We start from the raw sequence: 24,661 nt of genomic DNA on the forward strand, positions 1-24,661 counted from the left end.
GCACCTTCTCAGCAAGGGTGATTTCTCTGCCACAGAAGCCGCTGGAAATCATTTCTGAGTCTGTGTAAGATGAAGAGCACAGAAGTAGCGCAAAGGTACCCTTAGTCTCGGTCTCTAAGTGCTCGGAATCAGCGTGAGTGAGGCTCTTTCCCAAAGGCTAACGCCGAAACTGGAGAATTTTGTCAAGTCAAATGTCATCTTTGCTTTAGGAGCGGGCTGCAGTTATGTGTTGGAAATGGCTCAATCCAAGTAGAAAGGAGAGAAGTTTTTGTCTGAGACCATGGGATGACCCGCAACACCTGATTCTCCGTAATGGGACTGCGAGTTGCATTAGGTGAGCTTGTCCTCAGAGAGTCTGTTTACATTTCTGCATACGACCACACTGAAAGTGAACCACCACCACCACCACACAATACCACCCACCACCGCTGCCACCACCACAACCGCCACCACGGCCACCACCACGGCCACCACCACTGCCACTACACCACTGCCACCGCCCAATACCACCTACCACCACCACCGCCATCACTGCCACGGCCACCACAACCACCACCGCCACCACCACTGCCACCACGGCCACCACCACTGCCACCACAACCGCCACCACGGCCACCATCACTGCCACTACACCACTGCCACCGCCCAATACCACCTACCACCACCACCGCCATCACTGCCACCACGGCCACCACCACTGCCACTACACCACTGCCACCGCCCAATACCACCTACCACCACCACCGCCATCACTGCCACCACCCTCACCACCACCACCACCACCACCTACTACCATACCCACCACCATCCCCAAACAAACACAGACAAAAACCAAACAAACCATATCTACGGTGGCTTAGGTACAAACCACTTGTTAATATAAAGCACTTAGAGCAACCACACTGAGGATATTCAGGGAAGTTGATGCCTTTGTTCCTTTTCATCTCCTATGAAACGAGAAGACGCCCCCCCCCCCCCCCCCGTACCACAGGGCCTTCTTAACACAGAACACGAGTTTTCATCCGGATTCCCCTCTTTGGTGACCGTGGTACTCATTTCGTGTATTTCTGCTGCCTGAGGATGAGAAATAGCTCACTCTTCCTACTGCCCTAGTAAGCAACTTAGCAGCCCTCTGTGCCAGAAAAGCCCACCGGCTGAATTTGAAGGAAGAATTCCTGCTCGCATTAACTTCGATTAATCTTATGGCAAAATGCCACATTTTAAAAAAATGCCTCCCTCAGTGCTTCCTGTCCTAATTGCATTTCCCTCGCTGGACGCTTCTGCATTTTCCTCATTTCCAAGGGTCATTTGGAACTTCATTTCTAAGGGATTGCATTACCACTTCCCTGGGGCCCAGGAGCTCGTGAAGAACTCAATAAACTCGCAGTGCCAGGGCTTCAGCTCCCGCTAGACCATCAGCCCTGTTCACCATCCTCCCAGACCTTCCTATTCTGTACCAGGCTCTCGACAGGAAGCTATCCTAGCAGTGTCTGTTCAGAGAGTGGGTTTGTTTTTAAATTCATACATGGAAAATACCAAGAGGCTGCAGTCAGAGCAGGAACATACGATGGTGATGTTTAAACAACGGAATCCACAGATCTCTCAAAAGAACTGGAGCCAGGAACCCTGGGAAGCAAGATGTGTCACCAGCTGCCCCAAGGGCATCTACATCCCTGTATGCTTTCTGTCTCAAGTGCGCATCCAAAGCCACATCCAATAAGCATGGGAGAAAGTCCATTACCCACATCTCTCCTGCCACAATCCATCCCCACGGGAGCAGGACATAATGACATTTTTCTAGCCCATACTCCAGGCCCACGTGGGATCTAGGCTGCATAGTCACAGAGAGCTGACATGAGAGGCAGAGATTAAACCCAGAGAGGACATATATGTCCAGAGAGTTCCTTTCTTTCATTTTATGGGCAATCAGCTCCCCCCAAACCACACTACTTCTTTCAAATACGAAGCAATCTATACCATCTTACGATTTTCATGCTCGGCGAAGTTAGCTGTGACTACCTGGAGCATTCTGTTAAAGTAGAAACAGGAACTATTTCTTGGTCCCGGTAAGTTTTTAGGAAAAATAGTTAATATATGACTTATTTCCATGTCTAAACTAACTACAAATTAGAACTGACTCAACATTACTTAAATAGCTTTAAGACAGGTATTTCAAGTTTATTTTTATACTTCACTGTAACGTATTAGACAGGCCCAGTCCACATTCTGGCTGCAGCTACCAAGCAATTGCGCTATGAAAGAAGTTATCCAGTCTCTCTGGGTTTTCTCTCTCAATTATAAGATGGGAACGTGATGGGTCCTCAATTTGCATGAAATAAGGAAACACACTGAAAAGCTTACCACCTAAATTATGGGAAGCAGAAGGCAGTAAGTATTGGTAATCATTATTAGGTCTCTTAAATAAGTAGATCAACATGGTTTCTAATCCTGAAATTTATAGAACTAAAGTACTATTAATGGTCTATTTCTTCTGTGACAAATTCACACACACACACACACAAACACACACACATACACACACGAAAACATTCTTCTGCTTTTGTGAATCACACAGCCTTACTCACTGTAGAGGTAAACGATTAAATTCTTTGCAAAAACCAGCATTCCCATCGGTGACACAAGTACACATTCAGTCTTTAACCAACACACACAGAATGGTTCTGAATATGCATTGGGTAGACTGGCACATTCTGTTATCTTTTAGGCCAAAACATAAGATGGGCATATATTGTCATGGATACGGCATATAGCACTGTCAAAACAGGAATGAATGATGCGAACGCATTAACATCCTCCCTGTGTTTTTGACAAGATTCAAGGCAGAACAGTTCCAGCACGTACATCACCCAAGCCCCTTCTTGCAATTAAGGCCCCGGACCTATTTTCTTTTTTGTAAAGTTGTCTTTTTCCTTCATCCATAATTGGTTTCTGCCCTCATTTGTGGCAGCAATTGGAGCCCGTGTTTGAAATCAGACTTTTGTGTTCAGAGTTGAGCACTGTGGTAGATAATAGCTTTTGAGTGGGGCGTGCTTCTTCTTGGCCAGCGAGAACACTTGGCTTGGTTTTTCACAAAGACTTTCACGGCACACATAGGAGATGCAGGCAGCAGACTGCCAGACAGTATTTCCTGTTGTTAATCTGCTATGGATTCAGGTCACTATGCCAACGTGTGCAAGATGAATTCAGGAGAGGCAGCCTAAGAAAGAGGAATCTGTGAGAGACACAACCTAAACTTGAATCGTGTCTAAGGCCCCTACTACCTCATTCTGCATAATGAACTTTGAGGGTTTTTGCTATAGAAAGTCGTTTTCTGATAACCCAAACCAAACCACAAACACACAAAACCCATACTTTCATCCAGATGATAACTTGTAATCATTAATTTAATTTACTTGGCCAAATAAAGAGAACAGGGCATGGAAACACAGAGAAGGAAGCATGGGTTTCAAGAGTCTCGATTTGCCTCACTGCCATTTTTTTTATCTCTACACAGCATGGAGGATCAAAACAATATGATAATGGCATTGATACTGTTTTAAAATTAAATATTAAGTCAACTTGTTTCATTTATTTCCGTGCAATCTTTTGACCTGTTACCTGGGCAAGCCTCCAAGTAAACAGGAAGAGAAAGAATGTCTGGGTCACTATAGAAACTACACACACACACACACACACACACACACACACACACACACACACGTGTGCGCGTGCGCACATCATCATAGCCTTTATGGTGATGTGAAATCTGACATGTAAGATCTGTAATAAATATGAATAAATGTGGAAAATTGGACAGATGGGCACAAGGGAAAGAGACGTGACTCAGAGAACTCTGCATTTCATTGAAGCACATATTTAAAGTGAAAGACGCAAGTATCAGGAGTACTGGTATTATTATTTTACTTAACTCACCACAAGGTGCCAAGAGACCTGTGTGATCCCACCCCCTTGCTCAGAAAGTCTAGTCTTTTGATGAATGCTGATTGCATGTTTTGAAATTTTTACATAAGATTGAAGCGTGGCGGTGGGGTGGCAATGGGAAATAACCAAAACTAGCCTTGTCTGAAATAATCAGCTTTAATGAAGGAAGGAAGTGGGGTAAACTTACAGAGCCAAGGTTCCAGGGAAGAGCAGGGAACTAAGAGGAAGGAGTCTAAATAATGTAGAGGGTAGCTACAATTATCTAATCTTCAACCCCATCAAAGATCTGAGAAGGGAAGTAATATTACTTAAGCAACCAGGAAGTACAAACGAGAAACTTCCAAAATGTGCAACAGATGACAGAGACAACTGACTACCTGGGCAATCACACAAAGTCTCGTTAGCAATGTTGAATCAGCTTTAATAAAGGAAGGAAGTGGGGCAAACTTACAGAGCCAGGGTTCCAGCGAAGAGCAGGGAACCAAGAGGGAGGACCTTACCCAAACATGGTTCTTTTAAAGGTATTTTATGCCTCGGGAGGGGTCATGCCCCTCAGACAAGGGATTGGTCAGCCTCCCCAACATAAGATTCCTACATAATGAAGAGGTCTCCCTTCTCCCACATCTAACTACAGAGATCTTAGAACAGAAACATGAGGGTGCCCATTGGAGTATCTACTAGCTTGCATGCATCTGATCCACCATGGGGCTCTCACATCAAGGCCAATGTTTTTGCAGCAGTCACATATTCAATGGGCTTAAGCTTAATAATTCTATATGGCAAATAATCCTATTTGCATCCCTTGGTATACGGTTTGAGGTTATCTAGAGCAGGAAAGAAAACATTCTGTTTCAGCTTCAATGCCCTATGAGTGCTTTAGAGATGTCATGGGATGAATTATTGAAACCATACTCTAGAAACTGCAGTTTGAACATCTTGAGCCTCCTCAGGTGTCTCAACGATGGCTTTGATTCAAACTCCCAAGGTGAATTACAATTCAGGATCAGGCACTTGTATGGCCCATGCCCTTGCATAAGGAGGGATGACGAGATGAACCCTGTTAATGTGTTCTTGTCAAGTCCCCGCCTCTCAGGAGAAGTTGTCAAAATCATCTGCTAGTTAAATAACACCGTTCTGACACATTGCCCAGACACAGTAACTATGCAAGTAGGAGCAGCACAGCCTACTATATAGACTATGTCACTGGTCTACTCTAAGGTCACAGATTTACAAACATTGCCTCTAACCTGTGTCACCGTCCTTCAGGAGAACAGCTAGGAGAGCATCACTCCGGGAGCCCAGAACAAGTTTTCTGATGGTCCTATCAATTTGAACTTGGGGGAGTGCTGGAAGCAGGAAGTTCACACTGGTCTCTCAACCATGCCAGTGTATCTGGTTTTATCCATAATGAACTTACTATGATTAATAACTTATATGTGTATTACTAAAAATGTATGTGTGTGATAGAGAGACAGAGAGGAGAAAGAGCCCCTCAAAAACACCAAGACGCCGTATCTTGGATATTTCTTGCAAATTTCTCTTGTAGAAAAACACATGGGAAGTTTACGAACAGAAGGCTGGCAGGTACAACTCGCTGAGTGGAACGGGAAGTTTCCTGTGTGGCTGGAGTCTCAAACTTACAGGTTGTACCACAAGCTTTTCAGGTTTGATTGTGGGCAATATCAGTCAGTGCTGGTGGCTGCCTGCAATCCACTCCCAGGAGAAGTCCCGGGGCTGTGGCAGAAGGCTCCCCATAACTAGCCATTGCTTTTCTGGGGCTGCAGCAGAAGGCTCCCCATAACTACCATTGCACCCATATGGTGCTTCTCAACAGCTGAGATGCTTGGTCTGTCTAATGACAGCTTTCTCAGCTGAGCCTATCAACAGAGGGAATTCTGTTGAGCCGATCTCACTTCCAGCTTTATAATAATTTTCTCTTGTTTTGTTTTCTACCTATTTATAATCTTATGCACTTATGCGAAATGAAAAATCGAAAGTCCTCATGAGGATAAGGAAGAGAACAGACAAAGCCAAGTTAAATGCATCTTTGAACCTGCTCACACCTCAGCTGTGAGGCTGGATTTGCTTGGCTCATTTTTCCCCCTCACGGCCAATTCTTGTTGCTGCACTGTTCAGGAAGGCTCCAGAAGCCACGATGTTCTGGGCGAGGATTATCTAAAGGGATATTGGAAGACATTGTGGCATTTTTTTTTTTTTGGCGTAATTGTCTTAAACTGTTCGTGTGCTTTCCAAGCCCAGGCTAATGGCATTTGGCTGAAGAATGTGGTGCCTCATTGGTGACCGCGTCTGCTGTCACCATGACATTCCATAAGAAAGAACAGGCTCTGTATGCCTTCCCGTTTCCCAAACATCACAACAAGAACAATTTCTTGTGGCTGGACCTTTGCTCGCCATCCCTCACTCCTGAGGAGCAGCAGGGAAAGCAAGCGGGCTTTCTTACCAGGAAATGTGGCTTCAAGAAAGGATGCCCATCCCCAAAGAATATGCACACCAGTGAGGCACAGCTGTCTGTCACACTGAAAAGATACACCCCCACACAAGAAAGGTACCATGCTTCTTGGGAAGAATCTTCCACCCCACCAAATAGAGCAGGTCATGAATTAATACCTATCCTGGTCATTTAGGCCTAAATTGGTCATCTATAGAGTTCTCTCTGTCTTGGGTTACTAAAGATCACAGGCCACACCAACAAAATAGGTCAGTCTTGTCAGGGAAGCAACACAAGGGCTTCAATTAGGGTAGATTCAATTTACCTCAAAGCACAATATCCATTAAAATTTGTCTGACAAGGAAAATCCTCAAGTTCCTGGAGGCTAACTTTATTGGCAGCAATGCTTTGTGTTTCGATAAAAGGTTCTCATAGCAGGAAGTCTGTGACTTCTCGTAGAAAGCCACGTAAGAAGCTTATGATGCAAAGCTGACCAACATCGTTAGCTGCGTGGAGAGGGAAAACAATCCTCTGCCTCTCTGCTGTGGAGAGGGGGACAGCGGGGAGAGGATGTCAAAGGAGAGCGAGGGTGCGGGAGAGACATAAACAACCAGCAGGGTATTGTCAGCTTCAAACTGGGGAAACGTGAGAGGCCACACTTATGGAGACGTATTTTTCCTAATGTGAAAAGTCTCTAGAAGCATCTGAATCATACCACTTTCCTTACAGTACAACGATGAAACCTAAAATTCTATCTATCTATCTATCTATCTATCTATCTATCTATCTATCTATCTATCTATCTATCTATCTATCTCTATCTATCTATCTATCTATCTATCTATCTCTTTCTATCATCTATCTATCTATCTATCTCTATCTATCTATCTCTTTCTATCTCTCTATCTCTTTCTATCATCGATCTATATATCTATTTATCTATCTGTATCTATCTATCTATCTATCTATTTATCTATCTCTTTCTATCTCTCTATCTCTTTCTATCATCTATCTATATATCTATTTATCTATCTGTATCTATCTATCTATCTCTTTCTATCTATCTCTTTCTATCATCTATCTATCTATCTCTATCTATCTATCTATCTATCTATCAATCAAATCATCTATCTATCTATCTATCTATCTATCTATCTATCTATCTATCTATCTATCTATCTATCTCTTTCTATCATCTATCTATCTATCTATCTATCTATCTATCTATCTATCTATCTATCTATCTATCTATCTATCTATCCATCCATCCTGCAGAACACACGTAGAACTGCTAAGCTCACATGGTCATTCAATAAAACATTGGACCAGCTATGCCTCTAAGCCATAGAATACCAAAGTTCTTATCAACTGATACAACAGAGATGGTAACAAGCAAAAGGCAACACAAATCTAAACTGAAGAAATAAAAGAGACTTGGCAATGGACACAAGGGAGGGCCAAGACCAACCTCACAGTATGACAACACTCCATTATTCTACAGATGGCAACATATCCCACTTCCTGCACCTCACAGAGGAAGGCCTTCAGTGGGAGTTTTGAAGATGAAACAGAAATGCATGCCTATGCAGACGCCATGAAAATTGTTCAAAGGGACCTACTTCAACCAGGGTGACCACTGTAACCTTCCTAGGGAACAGCACACCCGGGTGCTATGTCAGACCATGATAAAAAGGAGAAATGGGTCCTGTGTGAAGAGGTGGCGTGAAGAAGAGTTGACTAACGGATGAGTTGGGAGACGGGCAACGATCTCCCCACTTTTCTACTTTGAAGGCCAGCATTCCCCAGGCCTATCTAGTAACACCCCTTTTCTTCATTCATGTTTCAATTCACATAAACATAATGGACCCCAAAGCCTTATTATCTGGCCTCTCTCTAGACACCAAAGAAAACACTCACGTGAAGTAAGTCGCTGTCTCTTAGTTGAGACAACTTAGATTCAGTAGGTTTGATGTGAGCTCATTCTCTTGCTCTGTAAGCTCCCTTCCTGTACCCCATACCCTTGAGTTCAGAGCTGGAAGTTGGAGTGGCTTATACACATATACACATCTTCCAGAAAGATTACGCGAGGGACACTTACTTTGTAAACTCATGGTCTGTGGACGTGGGCCCCTTGGCAGAGAGCTGGGGTCGGATGAGTGTGAGGCCTTATGAGAGGCGGAAGAGCGTGGGAGGGCAGGAAGCCTGCTCTGCCTGGTTGTCCGATGACCCTGGCCATGGCAAAGGCAGCGAGGAGGCCTGAGAGAGAGGGGGGCTGCTCTCTGGTGTCTCCCTCTTCAGAACTGTAAGTTAACAAGCTTCCGTCTCTTATCTTAGTCACAATTACAGCAAAACAGACGGGAACAGGAGCTACTGTGTCCCGCCGTCTTACTACTACCCGGCTCGCACAAATCCAGTCTACTGAGTTCGCTGACTTTCAAGACCGTTCTTTGACTTCTATTTTCCCCGCTATACTGGATGCCTCTCCCCATCCCCGCGTTGGTTGGCTCCTCAGCCAACCAAGTTCGTCTCTAGCCAAGTTCACCCGCACTCAAAATAACCAGTATCTATCTCTTTCCTTCCAATGATTATTCCATAAGAGTAAACCTTAAAAGCCCAGACAGGTCCATAAACTGCATTATGTAAAACCCCGCAAAAGCATGCTCCCCGCCCTGCGACTGGCCGAGTTCTACATGCTTCCCACCATCTCTTGCGTACACACCCTCATAACCCTTGAGACTGTCATAGAACAAGCCCCACTGTGGCTGGGATCTAAGCCTCTGTGCTTTCTGCAATAGAAAAGCAATCCAGCTATGGCACAACCTGGACGCCTTCCAGCGTACCTACCGCACCTTTCCCTATGGTCCTCTGGTCCTCCTCTCTGGCTCCTCTCTCCTCAGCCCTAATGACTCAAACACAGTCAGTGCTTTTCCCTCTCATCACCCCGTCTACCCAAGGGATGAAAGCTCGAAGCAGCGTTGAGGAAATATGTGTACAATAGCAATTCCATAAACCGGAGGAAAGAAAGGGCAGGGGGAAGTGTTGTGACTATATCACAATCTCGAAAACCCCAACATAAAATACACAAATGCTACTCGCCTCAATGCTGCCTCCAGAACCACTGCGGGGATTGCCAGCACTTTCTGATAATCAATTCCTACGTGCCAAGAGTGACTGGAGACTCATGTGTCAGGCTTTCCAGTTTGAACCACTTCCGAGGAATCCTTACTCCCATGGAAGTGTTTCTAGCCAGGGAAGGCCTGCCAGTCCTTTATCACACCGGACCTAAAGAGACAGGAGAACCCAGGCACGTCCTTGAAGAGCTGCGCTCTCCAAATTCTTAGGCGGCAAAGGCTCTATACCATCCCGGAGCAGAGAGAGTCAGGCCCTTGCCATCTTTCCTGCTCCCAGTGGCTTCTACTGTGGTTCTAGCAATTTTATGAAAACCCAGCTTAGCACAGAGAGCCTCATGTGATGAGGGGCAGGAAGAGAGTCTTAGCCGATCCATGGCATTGATGGGCAGGTAGAGGATGAGTCAGTGAGGAAGCCTCTCTCAGTGGAGGGTTGCTAGGGAAGACAGTGCACTATACAGCAACGGGGGGCTTTGTGGGCAAGGAAGAGTGCTCCATGCTACCTTCGGAGGGTACTAAGGATAAAGGAAACCCAGGGTGACCCCTCATGTCTTTTCTTTAACTAACTTCCTTATGTCATCTGAGGAGTTCGTTAGTGAAGCTGAAGAACGGTAGCTCCTGGCCTGTCATAGACTGTGAATCAGCCCGGAGAGAGGTGGGCACTGCCAGCTGAAATGGAGTACGCATAACGATGTGCAGAACATATTCAGGCTTGTTCAGCATCTCCTGTTTCTGATGCTGGGTCCCCTGGACCCAAGCTTCGTCCTCTGGTCATAGCAGGTTCACGGGGATGACCTATGCTTTCCGGCCAGATGCTCCATCCTGCCAGCATCCAGTGAGGGGGCACAATAATTTCCTGGACTTTCGTGAAATCGTCGAGCATTCGAAAAGTGCCAATGAGTGATTAGCTAGCTGAAAAATGCTGATATTATTAATACCCGGTTATGAAAATCCTGGGAATGGAGACTCACATGAAATTTCCTTTCTCAAGGGTAAAGCACACTGTCCAGGATCTGATACACTACACAGCGTTAAGAGCGACCTTCAGACAGTGTTACAAAGATGGGGAAGCTTTGAAATATGAAAGACTGCCAGGCCTGACTCTCCGGCAGCTGGAGACCACTCGCTTCTGTTTCTGACTAGGACCCTCAGCCAATTTTTTTTGAGACAGGGTTTCTCTGTCTGGAGCCAGGCTGCCCTCGAACTCCCAGAGATCCACCTGCCTCTGTTTCTCGAGTGCTGGGATTAAAGGCGTGCACCACCACCGCCCTGCTTCAGTCTATGTTTTACAGACGAACTGAGGACTTTGAGGGCTAAGAACCATGCAAGCAGCAAAGCCAGCACGCCACTGTATTTGTCTGTAGGGTGCGATGACTTATCCCGGACCGCACGGCAACACACCAGTCTGACTTCACTCATCATTCTCGCTGCAAAAATTCAGCCCTCCAATTGTCAGGGTTGTTAACATACTATGAGTTTCAGAAAAATGTATATTTTTTTATAAGTCTGGGTATGTGCAACCCCTTTAGATGAAATGCTAACTCATACCCATTTACTACTGGTGAATAAAATGGGAGGAAACGTAGAGTTTCCTAGCCTGTCTTAGCGGACTTGCGCTGCCTCGAGGAATGCATTATAAAACAGGCAGCAAGTTGCTCCAAGTTAGCAAGTTTGCTCGGTCAGTTTCACAATCTCAGATGGTTGTCTGTCTGTTGGGAAGACCAGCTGCTGTCAGCAGGTCTGACCCCAGAAGCCTGCAGGAGTGAGAAGACCAAGACTGTGATGAAGAAGACCCCTTGTAAGGGACCAGGGAGGCACAGTTAAATCAGTCAGACCTTCGTTGTTTTGCAAGTGTGGGGAGTATTCATGATCCCCTGAAGAAACTGGGCCTGGGGTCAAATCCAGCAATAAGGAAGTGAGACATAGGTGGACTCCTGGAAGCACAGGGGTCAGCTGGCCTAGTGTGGATGGTGAACTTCCAGGCCAGTGAGAGACCCCATCCTGAGCAACAGGACTGATGCCTGAAGTGACCTCTGACTTCTGTGTAAGCACCCGACAAACACCCTTCCCCTGATATGAACCCACCCACACCTTCCAAGCCAACTCATAAAGGAACATGGAAGATCCTCGGCAAGCACGACCAACAATCTTTTCCTTCCCTATCACCCGTAGCCTCAAATCGAAGGAAGGCTGTCTTTATAGCAAATACAACCCTAGCCTGAAACAAGAGCCCAAACCAAGCGGCTGCTGTAATTTATGAACTGCCGGTAAATACTAGCGAGAGAATATGCAGTACTAACATTAACAAATGAAGAGGGGGGGGGGGAATCTATTAAATTTCACTGAATAACATTACGCAGGGCCTTTCCCTCTATTTCATTTTTATTTTTTTTCCATCTCCCACTGAATTATTTAATTGAGAGCAAACAACGCTGGACCGAGACGTTGCCATGGCAGATTTTTCCCTTGTCTCTGTCGTAAACATTAACAAGATCACAGGAGTAGCACAGCCACAAGGTACTCGTGAATCCACTTCAATGTTGCTCTCCAACTGGAAAACATCTCCAAACCAACAGCCCCATATTCCTTTTGTGACAAGAGCTAAAAGAAAGGGTTACCTCTCTCGATCTGCCAGTCAGATGCTGGACTTGAACAAAGGCGACTGAGCCAGATCCAGAAACTAATTACTGCCTAAGTGTGCTTCTCTTTGAGCAGAATCATCAGAGTCTAACGGCAGGAGCCAGGCAAATCATTCTTGGTAAATATTTTTACTAACCCTACAAACAGATCCTTCAATGGTATACCTGCCTGGGTCTTCTCTGGATCTGCGTCTGTATTTTGCTAGATATGAACACACACACACACACACACACACACACACACACACACACACACACACTGAGCCAAATAAAAATTTAGAGACTGAGCTGTGGACCATATTTCCTGTGTTTCTAAGAACCCGTGATTTTCCCAGAACTAAAGTATGGTCAAAGAGATCATAGATGCTACATATAAGATGTGCGGTTGGGGGGGGGACAAGGTTAAAATAATTCTTCTGTGAAGCAGACTGACGTAACAGGGCTGCGCGAAGCTGAAGAGGTCACTGTCACTCCCAGGTGAGTCTCCTTCAGTGCGAAGATTTATCTGCACCCTGTGGCTAATGCCAGCAGGCCCACTTCCTGCATTTCCTAAAGGGTCAAAAGTACATCCATGAAAAGCAGGGCATTGACTTAAATGCTCGGAGGAGACGGGTTGTAATTTTCAAAAACTATAACCTGTCTTTCAGGGGGAAATGCTGTAATTATGAAATGAACTGGCAATTGATCGGGGAAAACTGAAAAAGGCAATCACCCTGTGGTGAAAACGTTCTCTCCGGAAGGGGCAGCTGGGGACGCCAGGTTTGATGGGAAATTCCACACGAAGACAAAGGCTGACTGGAGGCCGCGCACCAGCTGGAGGAATTTACCCATTTCATCTCTCCACCACCACTCTCTTCCCAATCAAACAAAGACACTGTTTCCAAGGTTTGCCCAAGTGGTCCACGTCAGAACCGGGCCGTCCTTTTCAGAAGCAGGCTTTCAGGGACACTATTCTGTGACATTACACTCTTGGACGGTTTCTGCTCAGAAATCTCCAGGTCCTGTGCTCCAAGGGGAGTCCAAAGGAATCCAGTCAGTTTCTGGCTTACTAAGAGCAGGGACTTGCCACAGGACCCATCTGACATCTTCCAGCCACAAGAAGGGGACAAAAAGGAGACAATACAAAGCAGGAGGGACTTTTAGCAGCCTCTCTTCCTTCTCTCATGCCATATTTATGATACTAAGAAAAAAAGTTTAGAAAAACTGATCAGTTCTGAAGTCACATGCTTACAGAATTTAAATAGAATAAGTGGCCAAAAATTGATCGTTCCTTTTGGAAGCTATGTGTGTGTTCATGTAGATGCAAGTGTGCACAGAGATTGGCTTGCATGCAGAGGCCAGGATTGATGCCTAGTGCCTCTCTCATTGCTCACTACCTTACTTTGTTGAGACAAGGTCTCTCTTTGAGGCTGAAGCTCACTGATGCAGCTAGACTGTCTGGCCAGTAAGCCCTGGGGTCCTTCCATCTTCCCGGCCTTCCTCTACACGGGGATCCAGGTGAGCGCTGTCATGTCCAGCCTTTTCCATGCGTTCTGGGCCACTGAACTCATGTCCACATGCTTGTGTGTGTGGCAAGTGTTTTTGCTGATGGAACCACCACCTCAGCCCCCAAATCTGTTTCTCCTGGAGAAACCAGTGCTAAAGTCATGGAGGAAACTCTCCCTTTTCTTTTAAATACTACCTTGCACATCTAAACCAAAGGCAAATCCTATCTTGTGGTTGATTCCTTTTCCTGGTGTAGGGTTTGCATTTTTTTTTGGTGAGGAAGCGTAGAGCCTTTGGGTCAAAGGAGTGGCATGTAGGCTCCTGTTCTTCTCTCTACTTTCTAAACTAGATTTTCTCAGGTACAATATTAACTTTTTTGAGCTGATTTTTCTTTCTCTTTTTTTCTCCCTCTCTCTCTCTCTCTCTCTCTCTCTCTCTCTCTCTCTCTCTCTCCCTCCCTCCCCCTCTCACTCTTTCTTTCTTTTTTTTTTAAGACAGGGTTTCTACAAATAACAGCCCTGGCTGTCCTGGAACTAGCTCTTGTAAATCAGGCTGGCCTTGAACCCACAGAGATCCGCCTGCCTCTGCCTCCGGAGTGCCGGGATTAAAGGTGTGCGCCACCACCGCCCATCTCTGAGCTGATTTTCTCAGCAGAGAAATAAGGCAAGACCAAGGTTATGTCCAGTGTTTCTTGTAGATAAGGTGGTTTGCTTCTATGGTGAAGACAAACTCAGTTTTAAGCTGGAACATTGGCTCAGCTGTTTTGTAGCGACTGGACCATAACAGGACTGTAAGAAACACTTCATATTAATGCCGTGGTAAAATCATCATAGCTTTTTAGCATTCACACACACAATATGATGGCATACTGACTGTATGCATTAACACTGTTAGAAAAATATGTAGTCACACGAATAGGAAAACTGCAATATTTGAGCGTTCAGAAGATGCCAGTATTCACATTGCACAGATGCATCGCTGTGTCCGAGAATAGGTGACAGTTTCAAGGAGGTGGCCTGGAAGAGTCACTGAAGAAGCCTTCGGAGCTGTAAGTATAGATCTGCTGCCAGGAAAGACTCCAATAGCTGATGGCACCAGCTGTAGCTGGCCTGGGGTCACATGGAGCAGACAAGCCTCCATGGACGAGAGGCTGTGGGTAGCCAACAGGGCCTAGCTGCAGCCCACTGTGTTGGGAAGACTTTCCTAAACAAAGCACTGAGCGATGTCTTGGGCTAAAGTCCTCCCTGGGACTCAAGCAGGGCAGGGCCTGGGCTCATCCTGGAGCTGTGGAATGGGGACAGTAGCTGGCAGCTTCCACGTGAGAGCACAGTGAGTTCTGAGCAGAAGACACAGTGGGGCTCTGGCACCTGGGGGTGGTAAGGGGGAGCAGGTATATTCTCTGCCACAGTCTTCTCTGAGATGTGCTATGAGAAATCTGGTAGACCTGGCCTTATATCTGAAGCTGGAGCCACAAGTGGGGAGCCCTCTTCTGCATGCATGGGTCCAAGGTTACCACCACGTGTGGCCTAGCCGTCATCTCACGGGGACTATGGCGGCTGTGTCATCATTGGTGATTTCTTTCAGGGCATATGTGGCAGCTCTTAGTCACAAAGACACTGAAAGCAGCAATTTCTAAGCAAGCGAGCTAGATATATAGCACAAAGGCTTTTGGATCTTCAGTAAAGAACAAAGTCATCCATAGGGCTCCTGGGAGCAGCACGAAGGGCAACAAACCAGACACGGTGCTCTGGGAAGCACAGAGGGACCAAGGGTTTTAAGGGTAGGACCGGGAAAAGCAAACCTAGTGACCGAGTAACACCATGTTAGAGAATTGATCTTTGCAAACACAGGCTGATGACATGGGTCAGTCAGAGAAAAGCTGCTGTAGGAGCCCAAGGGCCACGGTGGGATCCCCCAGAACGGGTGTAAAAAAGCTGGGTACAGCAGTGCACTGTGGGTGCAGAGACAGGAAGATCCCTGGGGCTTGCTGAGCAGACAGGATCGCCACATTGTCATTCTCCAGGTTCCTTGAGAGATCCTGTCTCCAAAACTAGGGTACAGAGTAACTGAAGAAGACACCTGCCACCAACTGCTGGCCTACATACATACTCAGGTGTACACATACACACATGTGTACATATACAACTGTACATATACTCAGGTATACACATACTCACATGTACACATATACACATGCGCACACATATTCACAAGCACACACATGTGTGCACACATACATGTACACACATGTGCATACACACACGTGTGCACTCATGCTCTCATGTGTACACACATGTACGCATGCACACACAATACATACAGACAAGCACACGTGTACAAATACACATACTCATGCAAGCAAACCCACATATACAAACATGCACATACACATATTAATATAACTTGATAGCTGGGGCAAATACAGAAAGAATTCTCCAATGGACTTTCCGAGGCAGTATTTAATGTGTTACCTATCACTTAATGACTTAATTCACTCAAGCTCTCAAAATCTACTTGGCTTCCCAAACACAACCTGCAATGGACGGCACACCCAGATGGTTTTACAGCTCCTATTCCTCGACATTCACCTCTCCAACATTAATATTCTTTAGAGGACTTAATAGGCCATGACTACACTCATGATGGACTATTAAGCTTTATTACTTTTTAAAAATGAATACCAGGAGGATAGCTTTAACTATTTTAGTAAGAAAGCCTGTCACCACCCAACTTTAATGAGGACAAATCTCAACGCCTTGGGAAGATCTCTCGGCCATCTCTGTCAGGTAAAAGAGACGTGGCACGTTAACCATCCTCGTGTGCAACGTTACTATGGTTGCACAACGAGCCGTCCAATGAGCAAAGAAAGGATAACTAACGTCCCCCCACTTTCAGAGTCTCTGGGGGAGGGGGCCATCCTTCAAGCAGGACAGTGCTGCTGCTGCATGGGGACATTAGGTTAGAGCAGGAGATGGTGTCTGATGTGACAAGACAGGCATGTCACAGGAGGAGTCAAAGTCCACAGTCATACAGAATGAAAATCTCTGATTTACAAGTTTGCTTGAAAAACACTATTTGTGCAGGCTGAGAAAATGTCATGTCTCACATTTTATATTTATCTCTTTCTGGCAATTCAAGAAAGGTAATAAGTGTTGGATCAAGCTCCTGAATTAGGGCATTTCTGCCCTTCTGCCCAGGGCTTAGAAATGGCCGAGAAAGTATTTTATGCATAACCCATGGAAGTAGAAAGGTCAGGATGAGGAATCATTTCTTCCAATCATTATCTCAGAGGTACAGGACATGAAACAGGAGTGCGAGTCAAAAAGATAATTTAATAACCACAGAGACAGACCATTGGGCAACTTTCGAAAATCCCTTCCTGACCAGAATTCGAAGAGGAGCAAAGCACACTTAGGACACAGCTTGACAATCTCCCTGGCCTCTGCTTGGCTCCTCATGGTTGAAAGGGACATTGTTGTTCTGACTCAAATGTGGACCCATCATGGAGGGACCTGCATAGATCTGAGTCTAGTCAAGGCCTAATTAAACAGGAAGGGACTAAGGCTTTTACGATGTTACTAATTCTTTCAAAAGCTATATTTGATTTATCTCAGTCTGGATTCAATTCTTTCTCCAGTGTGACTAGCGCAAAGGTATTTGTTTTGCTGGGATAGGAATCTACCATGCATATACCTGGGTTCCATTCCTATTGCCTTCCTCACAGTGACTGACAGGATAGTTTAGGGGCTAAGTAAATTGGGGAATTCCTGAGGAGAGAGGAAGGGGGCAGGATCCTTTTCAATAACCCTGAATAGAAACCCTCCACCACCACCTTCCTGATAACACTTCTAAGCAGGTCCCATCTGCTGCCCAAGAGCTGGCTATGCCCCAGGGGAGCTGCCAAGGCCATAACCCATTTGTACACTACAACATTCTGCCAAAATGTCAGAAGCCTGGCCACACTGTGACAGTCCACCTGCAGGGACCTTAGTGGAATGTAAACCAAACTACACTATATAATACTTCCAATATCACATACTGATCGGCAAGGAACAAAGCTGTCTGCCCCACATAGAAGCATCAGAACGGAAACACTTGAGATGAGATGACCATTGTATCCTGTGCTGTACACAGAGGGAGGATTCTGTTCTTCTCTTCCAACAAATGATAACAAACTAGTAATTAGAAGTCATTTCGGTTCTCCAGTCCTCGTAAGATAAATCATGTTAATAATTTTGTTGACATGTCTGGAAATTTGGAGGCATATAAACGTTCCCTAAGCATACACCAAGCTAAGTTGCCTATATGACCATTTTTTATATATTGCAAGTGGTCAAAAAAAAAAAAAAGGTTTGAAAAAAAAATGACAGAAGCACAGGCCTCGCAAATGGAAAAACCATTGTATACTACAATGATGTAAATCTACCAATAAAGGAAAGTTTGAAAAATACACAACACGAGCATTAAAGCATGGGGCATTCTCTGAGCACGAGTGTTCAGTCATGGTGTCAGAGAAATGCTCTTTATAGTTTACTTTTCTGGATCTTCAGGTCTCTTCCCACTGCAGTACTGAGCAAGGAAAAACATGACTTTATGATTTCAAACGTAAAGAGGTCCAAGCTATTCGTGGTGTGTGTGTGTGTGTGTGTGTGTGTGTATGCGCGCCTGTGCTGACCTTTTCAACAAATGATAAGGAACTGGCACCAGGAAGTCATTTGTGCTCTCGGTCATCATGAGCGTACAATAGGAAAGTCACCTTTTCTAACTGACTGAAAAGCCTCATGAGGAGGCTGTGACACAGCTGGGCCTTGCTCATTCCGCGGGAATGACAGCAGCATTAAGTCGGCTATGAGAAGAGACGTAATTTTATTAAAGTAAAATGATTCTTTATTGAGTGCATAAAGGACTTCTGCTCACTTCTGTGTCCTGCTCTAAATTCTCCTGCGACTACACACCTTGGGGCAACAGGCGGGGAAGTGACGCAGCCTCTTCCACCGAGGACGGTGTGTCTTCTATTCCACCAGACAGAAGAGTTTGGAAAGTGTCTGAGGAAAACACAGCCTGTCTAAATTCATCTAGTTTCTCCCAAGCTACTTTTAGTTTGAGGCCAGGGCATGAGTCAACCTACCTCAGGATCCAGCAATTCCACTCTTGGGAATATACCCAAGAGATGCCCAATCATACTACAAAAGCATTTGTTTAGCTATGTTCATAGTAATAGCCAGAACCTGGAAACAACCCAGATGCCCCTAAATGGAAGAATGGATAATAAAGGATGGCACATCCACACATTAGAGTACTACTCAGCGGTAAAAAACAGTGACATCTTGAATTTTGCATGCAAATGGATGGAAATAGAAAACACTATCCTGAGTGAGATAACCCAGACCCAAAAATACAAATATGGTATGTACTCACTCATTAGTGGATTCTAGCCCTAAACAAAGGACATTGAGCCTATAGTTCGCAATGCTAGAAAAGCTAAGTAATAAGGTGAACCCAAAGAAAAACACATATAGATCCTCCTAGAAATTAGAAGCAGACAAGATCGTCGGGCAAAAGTTGGGAGCACGGGGGTGAGGGTGGGATGAGGGGAAGGGGAGGGTTGGGGAGAGCTTGGGGGAGTGGGATGGTTGAGATGGAGGAAGGGCTGATATGGGAGCAGGGAAGGAGATATCTTAATTAAGGGAGCCATTTTGGGGTTGGCAAGAGGCTTGGCTCTAGAGGAGTCGCCAGGTTTTCACGGGTATGTTCCCAGCTAGGACCCCGGGCAATTGAGGAGAGGGTGCTCGAACCAGCCTTGTCCTGTAGTCAGACTGATAACTATCTTGAATTTCACCATAGAACCTCTGTCCAGTGACAGATGGAGATAGAGACAGAGACCCCCATGGGAGCATTGGACTGAGCTCCCAAGGTCCAGTTGAAGAGCAGAAGGAGGGAGAAGATGAGCAAGGAAGTCAGGACTATGAGGGGTTGGTCCACCCGCTGAGACAGTGTGTCTGATCTAATGGGAGTTCACCAAAGCCAGCTGGACTGGGACTGAATGAGCATGGGATCAAACTGGACCCTTTGAATGTGGCTCACAATTGGAGCAGACTGAGAAGCCAATGATAATGGCACTGGGATTTGTCTCTACTGCATGTACTGGCTTTTTGGGATCCTATTCTATTTGGATGCACACCTTCCTAAGCCTGGATGGAAAGGGAAGGGCCTTGAACTTCCCACAGGGCAGGGTATCTTGCCCTCTCTTAGGACTGGAGGGGGAGGGTGGAAGGGGGAGTCTGGAAGCGGGAGGGAAGTGGGAGGAGGAGAGGAGGTGGAAATTTTGAATGGTATTATTTATAAAGCAATAAAAAAAAGAAAAAATAAAAGAAGAGAGTCACACTAGCACCCATACAGACTCAACTCCAAATGAATCAAGAGCCTCAATGTAAGATCACACACACTGAATCTGATAGAAGACAAGGTGGGGAAATAGCCTCGAACTCCTTGGCACAGATTAAGAGTTTCTGAACTAACAGAGGCACTAAGAACAACAATTAATACATGCGATCTCGTGAAGCTGCATGGTAAAGGACACCGTCATTTGGACAAAGTGGCAGCCTACAGAGTGGGAAAAGATCTTTGACAATGATCCACATGACACAAATTATATATCTGAAAAAGGGTTAGTATCCAAACTATATAAAGAACTAAAAAATTAAACATCAAGAGAATAAATAATACATGAAAATCTCTAAAATATAAAAAATGTTATTGGTTACTTTCTATAACGTGACCATAGGCCTTAGTGCTGAAGCTACCATTCATAAATCTCACTGACCATGGGGCAGTGAATTGGTGCCTAGCTAAAGGCATCCCTCCTACTGACCAGAGTCCACGGTACCGGTACTCTGCACGCTACCAAAGGGAATCATCAACCCAGCTATGAGCCTCCCACAGAACCATTCTCTGGTGTAATAGTGGCACAAATGTCTTAAACTGGATTTAAGGCCCATTCCGTGCAATGAAGCCGATATCCGACACTGTTAAAGCGGCCGAGGCATGATAGTAGACAGACCACAGGCCTAGGGGAAAACCTAAAACCACCATTCTGTTAAAAGACCATAAAAAAATGACTCCTAATGATACACTGATATACCAGTAAATTTGTGTCTCCCTAAGCTTCTTGCAGTAGATGGGAACTAATCCTGAGACCTACAACTGGGCAATATGTAGAATGTGAGACTTTGGAGCACTCGATCCCAAATGGGGTGACTTCATCAAATCCTGCTCCTCAGAGCTCAGGAATCTATGGGAACATGAGAAATTCTAAGATTCCAGGAGAGCAGAGTCGTCCAGGACAATGGGATTGGTGGACGTCTGAGCTCACAGAGACTGTGGCAGCATGCACAGGTTCAAGGAAGATGTGGGCCGGCACTGAGAAGGGAGGACAGACACAGGGTCCCACCCCAGCCAAGCAATTGTCCGCAGTGGTACCTGCTGCCTCTCTGATGGAGTCTCAATGGGTATAGAAATGACAGTTCAGGGTAGGGCATGCCCAGGAGTAGTTGATCAACAGAAAGCAAACTTGGTATTGCTATAGACTTTTTGCCTCAGTTTGCTTCATTTGAGCATTTTTTTGTCTTAATGGTCTTTTGCTTTTTCACTTTTATTTTTGTGGGGTTTTGTATTTTGTTTTGTTTTTATTTGAGAGAGGGAGAAAACATAAAGTTGGTAGGTAGGAAGGTGAGGAGGATCTGGAAGGAATTGTTGGAAGGGAAAAACCTGATTAAAATAAAATATATTGTGAGAGGTTTTTTCAGTAAAAGTTTTAAAACAATGTATGTTTAGAAATCCTTCCAATTTATAACGTCATGGATGAAAGACATTGAAATGTCCCTTAAAATGATCACAGTGATACTAAAGGTTGTAATAAATTATCAAGTTAATTATCAAATAAGTATTCTATAGTCAAAATCCCATTGATTATCTATAAGAAACCCAAAGCATTAGGTATAAATTAAATTGGCAGAATGATAAACATTATCGGTCATCCCCAGGGCACTATGTCCAAACATGAAACTTTCTCCATCTAGAATCTTCCATAGAAAAATGACAGCAATGACCAGAGGATGATAAAGCAGCCCATTCATTTCATTATATAAATGCAATTAAAGCTCAGGGAAAGCTTCTCCCACACAGCAAATTTTTCCACAAAGTGGATCTTCATAGAAAAAAAAAGTAATCTCCCATGAGACTGCAGAGGCCCTCTCAGTCACAGCTAAACCCAGCTACAGGCTCACATCTGAGTTCCCTTTAATTAACATCTAAATCGGCTACTGCACATATTGACTGAAAAAAAATCTGTTCAAAATCAGAGCTAGCAAAATATAAGAAAGAGACCTTGCTCAGCAGACTCTGAGTACCTGATACACACTGCACCAGCCCATCAACTTACATAAGACTAAATCCTATATACGTTGGCACATGACAGATTAAGGAACTTTGTTTAATGTAAGAATTCAATTTTCTATGTTCCTGCAATCTTAAATAACTTAGCAACCCATCTCTTATTCCTACCAAGATGATATCAACTCTGAAATGAATTTGAGTGTTCTCTTGAGAAAAAAAAAAACTAAAAACAATAAAAACAACAACAAAACCACTGTGCATAGAAGTGCATAATGTTGCAGAATATTTGTTTAACCATGCAAAGACATAACACATCCATGTAAAGGAGTGTTACATTTGTCTATGGTGAGGAATAGTTGCTTAAATATGTAAAGACGTTTTTCGTTAGCCGGGCGATGGTGGCGCACGCCTTTAATCCCAGCACTCGGGAGGCAGAGGCAGGTGGATCTCTGTGAGTTCGAGACCAGCCTGGTCTACAGAGCTAGTTCCAGGACAGGCTCCAAAGCCACAGAGAAACCCTGTCTCGAAAAACAAAAAAAAAAAAAAAAAAAAAAAGATATTTTTTGTTTCTTTATACTGTGGAATATTTGCTTAACTATGTAAAGATGTGTTATATTTGGTTTAGTTGTGTAAAGATGTGTGGTTGTTTTTTTTACCTTGCCTGCCTAAGGCACCTTAATGGTCTAATGAAAAGCTGAATGGCCAATAGCGAGGAAGGAGGTCTAGGCGGGACTTCCAGGAAGGGAGAGTAAGTAAGAGGAGGAATTTAGGAACACAAAAAGAAACCGAGACACCGGGGAGGCACCAGGAATGAGACAGACAGACACAGGAGGAAACAGGAAAGCAGGACATAGGTAATGAAAAACAGGTTAAATGAAGTTAAAAGAGTTAGTGGGCCAAGCCTAAGAAAAGGCTGAGCTTTCATAATTAAGTCTCCATGTTTTTATTTGGGAGCTGGTTGGTGGCCCAAAGAAAATTCCAACTATAGCGTCACACAAAATATAATTAGCACGATAAATGGGTTCTAAGCAGAAGGGAAAGGGATGGGAGACAGACGTGCTCAGTGGTTAGCAGTTCTTCCAGAGGATCTGAGTTCAGCTTCCATCACTCATTCCTACAGCTCACAGGTGGTAATGACCCCAGCTCCAAGGGATCTGACGCCCTCTTCTGGTCTCCTCAGGTACTGCACTCAGGTACACACCCACTCACACAGATAAACACAAGCACACATAATTTTAAAAATAAAAGTCTTCTTTTAAAAAAAGAGAGGAGGAGGGGATGGGGGCCGATGAATGTAGAATGTGAGGACACACATATACAACAAAGAGAAGATGAATATTTTACATGGAGATTCAACGTCTACCACGTGTGATTTTTTTTTTTGTCGTTTTTAAAATAATTACTGAGAAAGAAAAGGGCACGATCATTTTAAGCTATCCCACTACTACTATGTAAATGACTTACGCGGGGTGTCTGGGCCATAAACTATGCCAACAGAAAAGGTAAAAACTGATTGAAGTGTTGCTCATAGCCAGAGCATTAAAGCAAAGTGCATTTTGAAGCCTGTAATGTCTTTGTCCCTGACGCGGAAAACGCTAAGAGAGCCCATCTGGTTTTGTTTTTATATATACTATCACATTTTACTTTGGACGACAACATTTCGGGACACTGCAAGCTTGTAGCAATGTAATCTCCTGTTCGAGCTGCGGAAGTGGGTCTGAGTCTAGCAGAGAAAGTTCCCCGGTTCTGGGAAATGTCACCTTGTACACTGGTGTGGCAGTCCCCTGCTCCGAAGCACACACTTACATCCACGTCACAGCCGAACTCAGATCCATCCAGAAGGGTCACTTTGCACTGCATGCTTTTAGGCCTTTTGACGATCTTCAACGGGGACCGTGAGAGCTTGCTGCTGGAGGATTTCTGAGAGAGTTTATCGTCTTCAAATTGCTGATACTCAAGTTGTTTCGCAGCTGCGGCAGCGAAGTCCCGGTCCTTGTCGCTGACCTGTGAACGGCAACAGACAGGAAATGGGTAGGGAGCCAGTGAGCCGCTCAGACACGGCACAGCTCCAGAGAAACAGGCTGCGGTCCCGCTTCCTAGAGGATGGGAGCCGTCTCCGCTGCGGTGCGAGGAGTGGATACACAGATCGGAATATTCCTGAAGCCCAGTTACACCTAAATAACCCCACCCACCTAAGTGTACCACTGCGGGCCTTTTCTCGGCTGACCCAAGACTTAGCAGAGAAGCGATTGAGCCAACTCTACCCCACGCGTGGCTGGATGGCCCGCAACCCCGATAGTGCCCAGAAAAAGACACCAGTGTGCAGGGCTGACCCTTGGAGTGACACCGGATTTCTCACAGCCAGGAACTAGAAGGGCATGGGATCCTGAGGAAAGGCCGAACTGATGGTTTATTATTTCAACCTTTTTTTTTTTTTTTTTTTTTTTTTTTTTTTCCGAGACAGGGTTTCTCTGTAGCTTTGGTGCCTGTCCCGGAGCTAGCTCTTGTAGACCAGGCTGGCCTCGAACTCACAGAGATCCGCCTGCCTCTGCCTCCCGAGTGCTGGGATTAAAGGCGTGCGCCACCACCGCCCGGCTATTATTTCAACTTTTATTACTTTCCAC

At 45.1% G+C, this 24,661-nt stretch overlaps 1 protein-coding gene across 2 annotated transcripts in view; it reads right to left on the bottom strand.

Moving 5' to 3' along the window:
* The window catches only part of Epb41l3 (erythrocyte membrane protein band 4.1 like 3), a 212,318-nt gene that overhangs the window by 53,760 nt on the left and 133,897 nt on the right, over window positions 1-24,661 (bottom strand). For both annotated transcript variants that reach the window (XM_038315264.1, XM_038315263.1), the window contains exon 4: window positions 23,844-24,041. In XM_038315264.1, the coding sequence (XP_038171192.1) occupies window positions 23,844-24,041 (198 nt within the window). The remainder of the gene's footprint in view (window positions 1-23,843; window positions 24,042-24,661) is intronic.

This window comes from Arvicola amphibius, chromosome 18, assembly GCF_903992535.2.
Source record: "Arvicola amphibius chromosome 18, mArvAmp1.2, whole genome shotgun sequence".
Lineage (NCBI taxonomy): Eukaryota > Metazoa > Chordata > Mammalia > Rodentia > Cricetidae > Arvicola > Arvicola amphibius.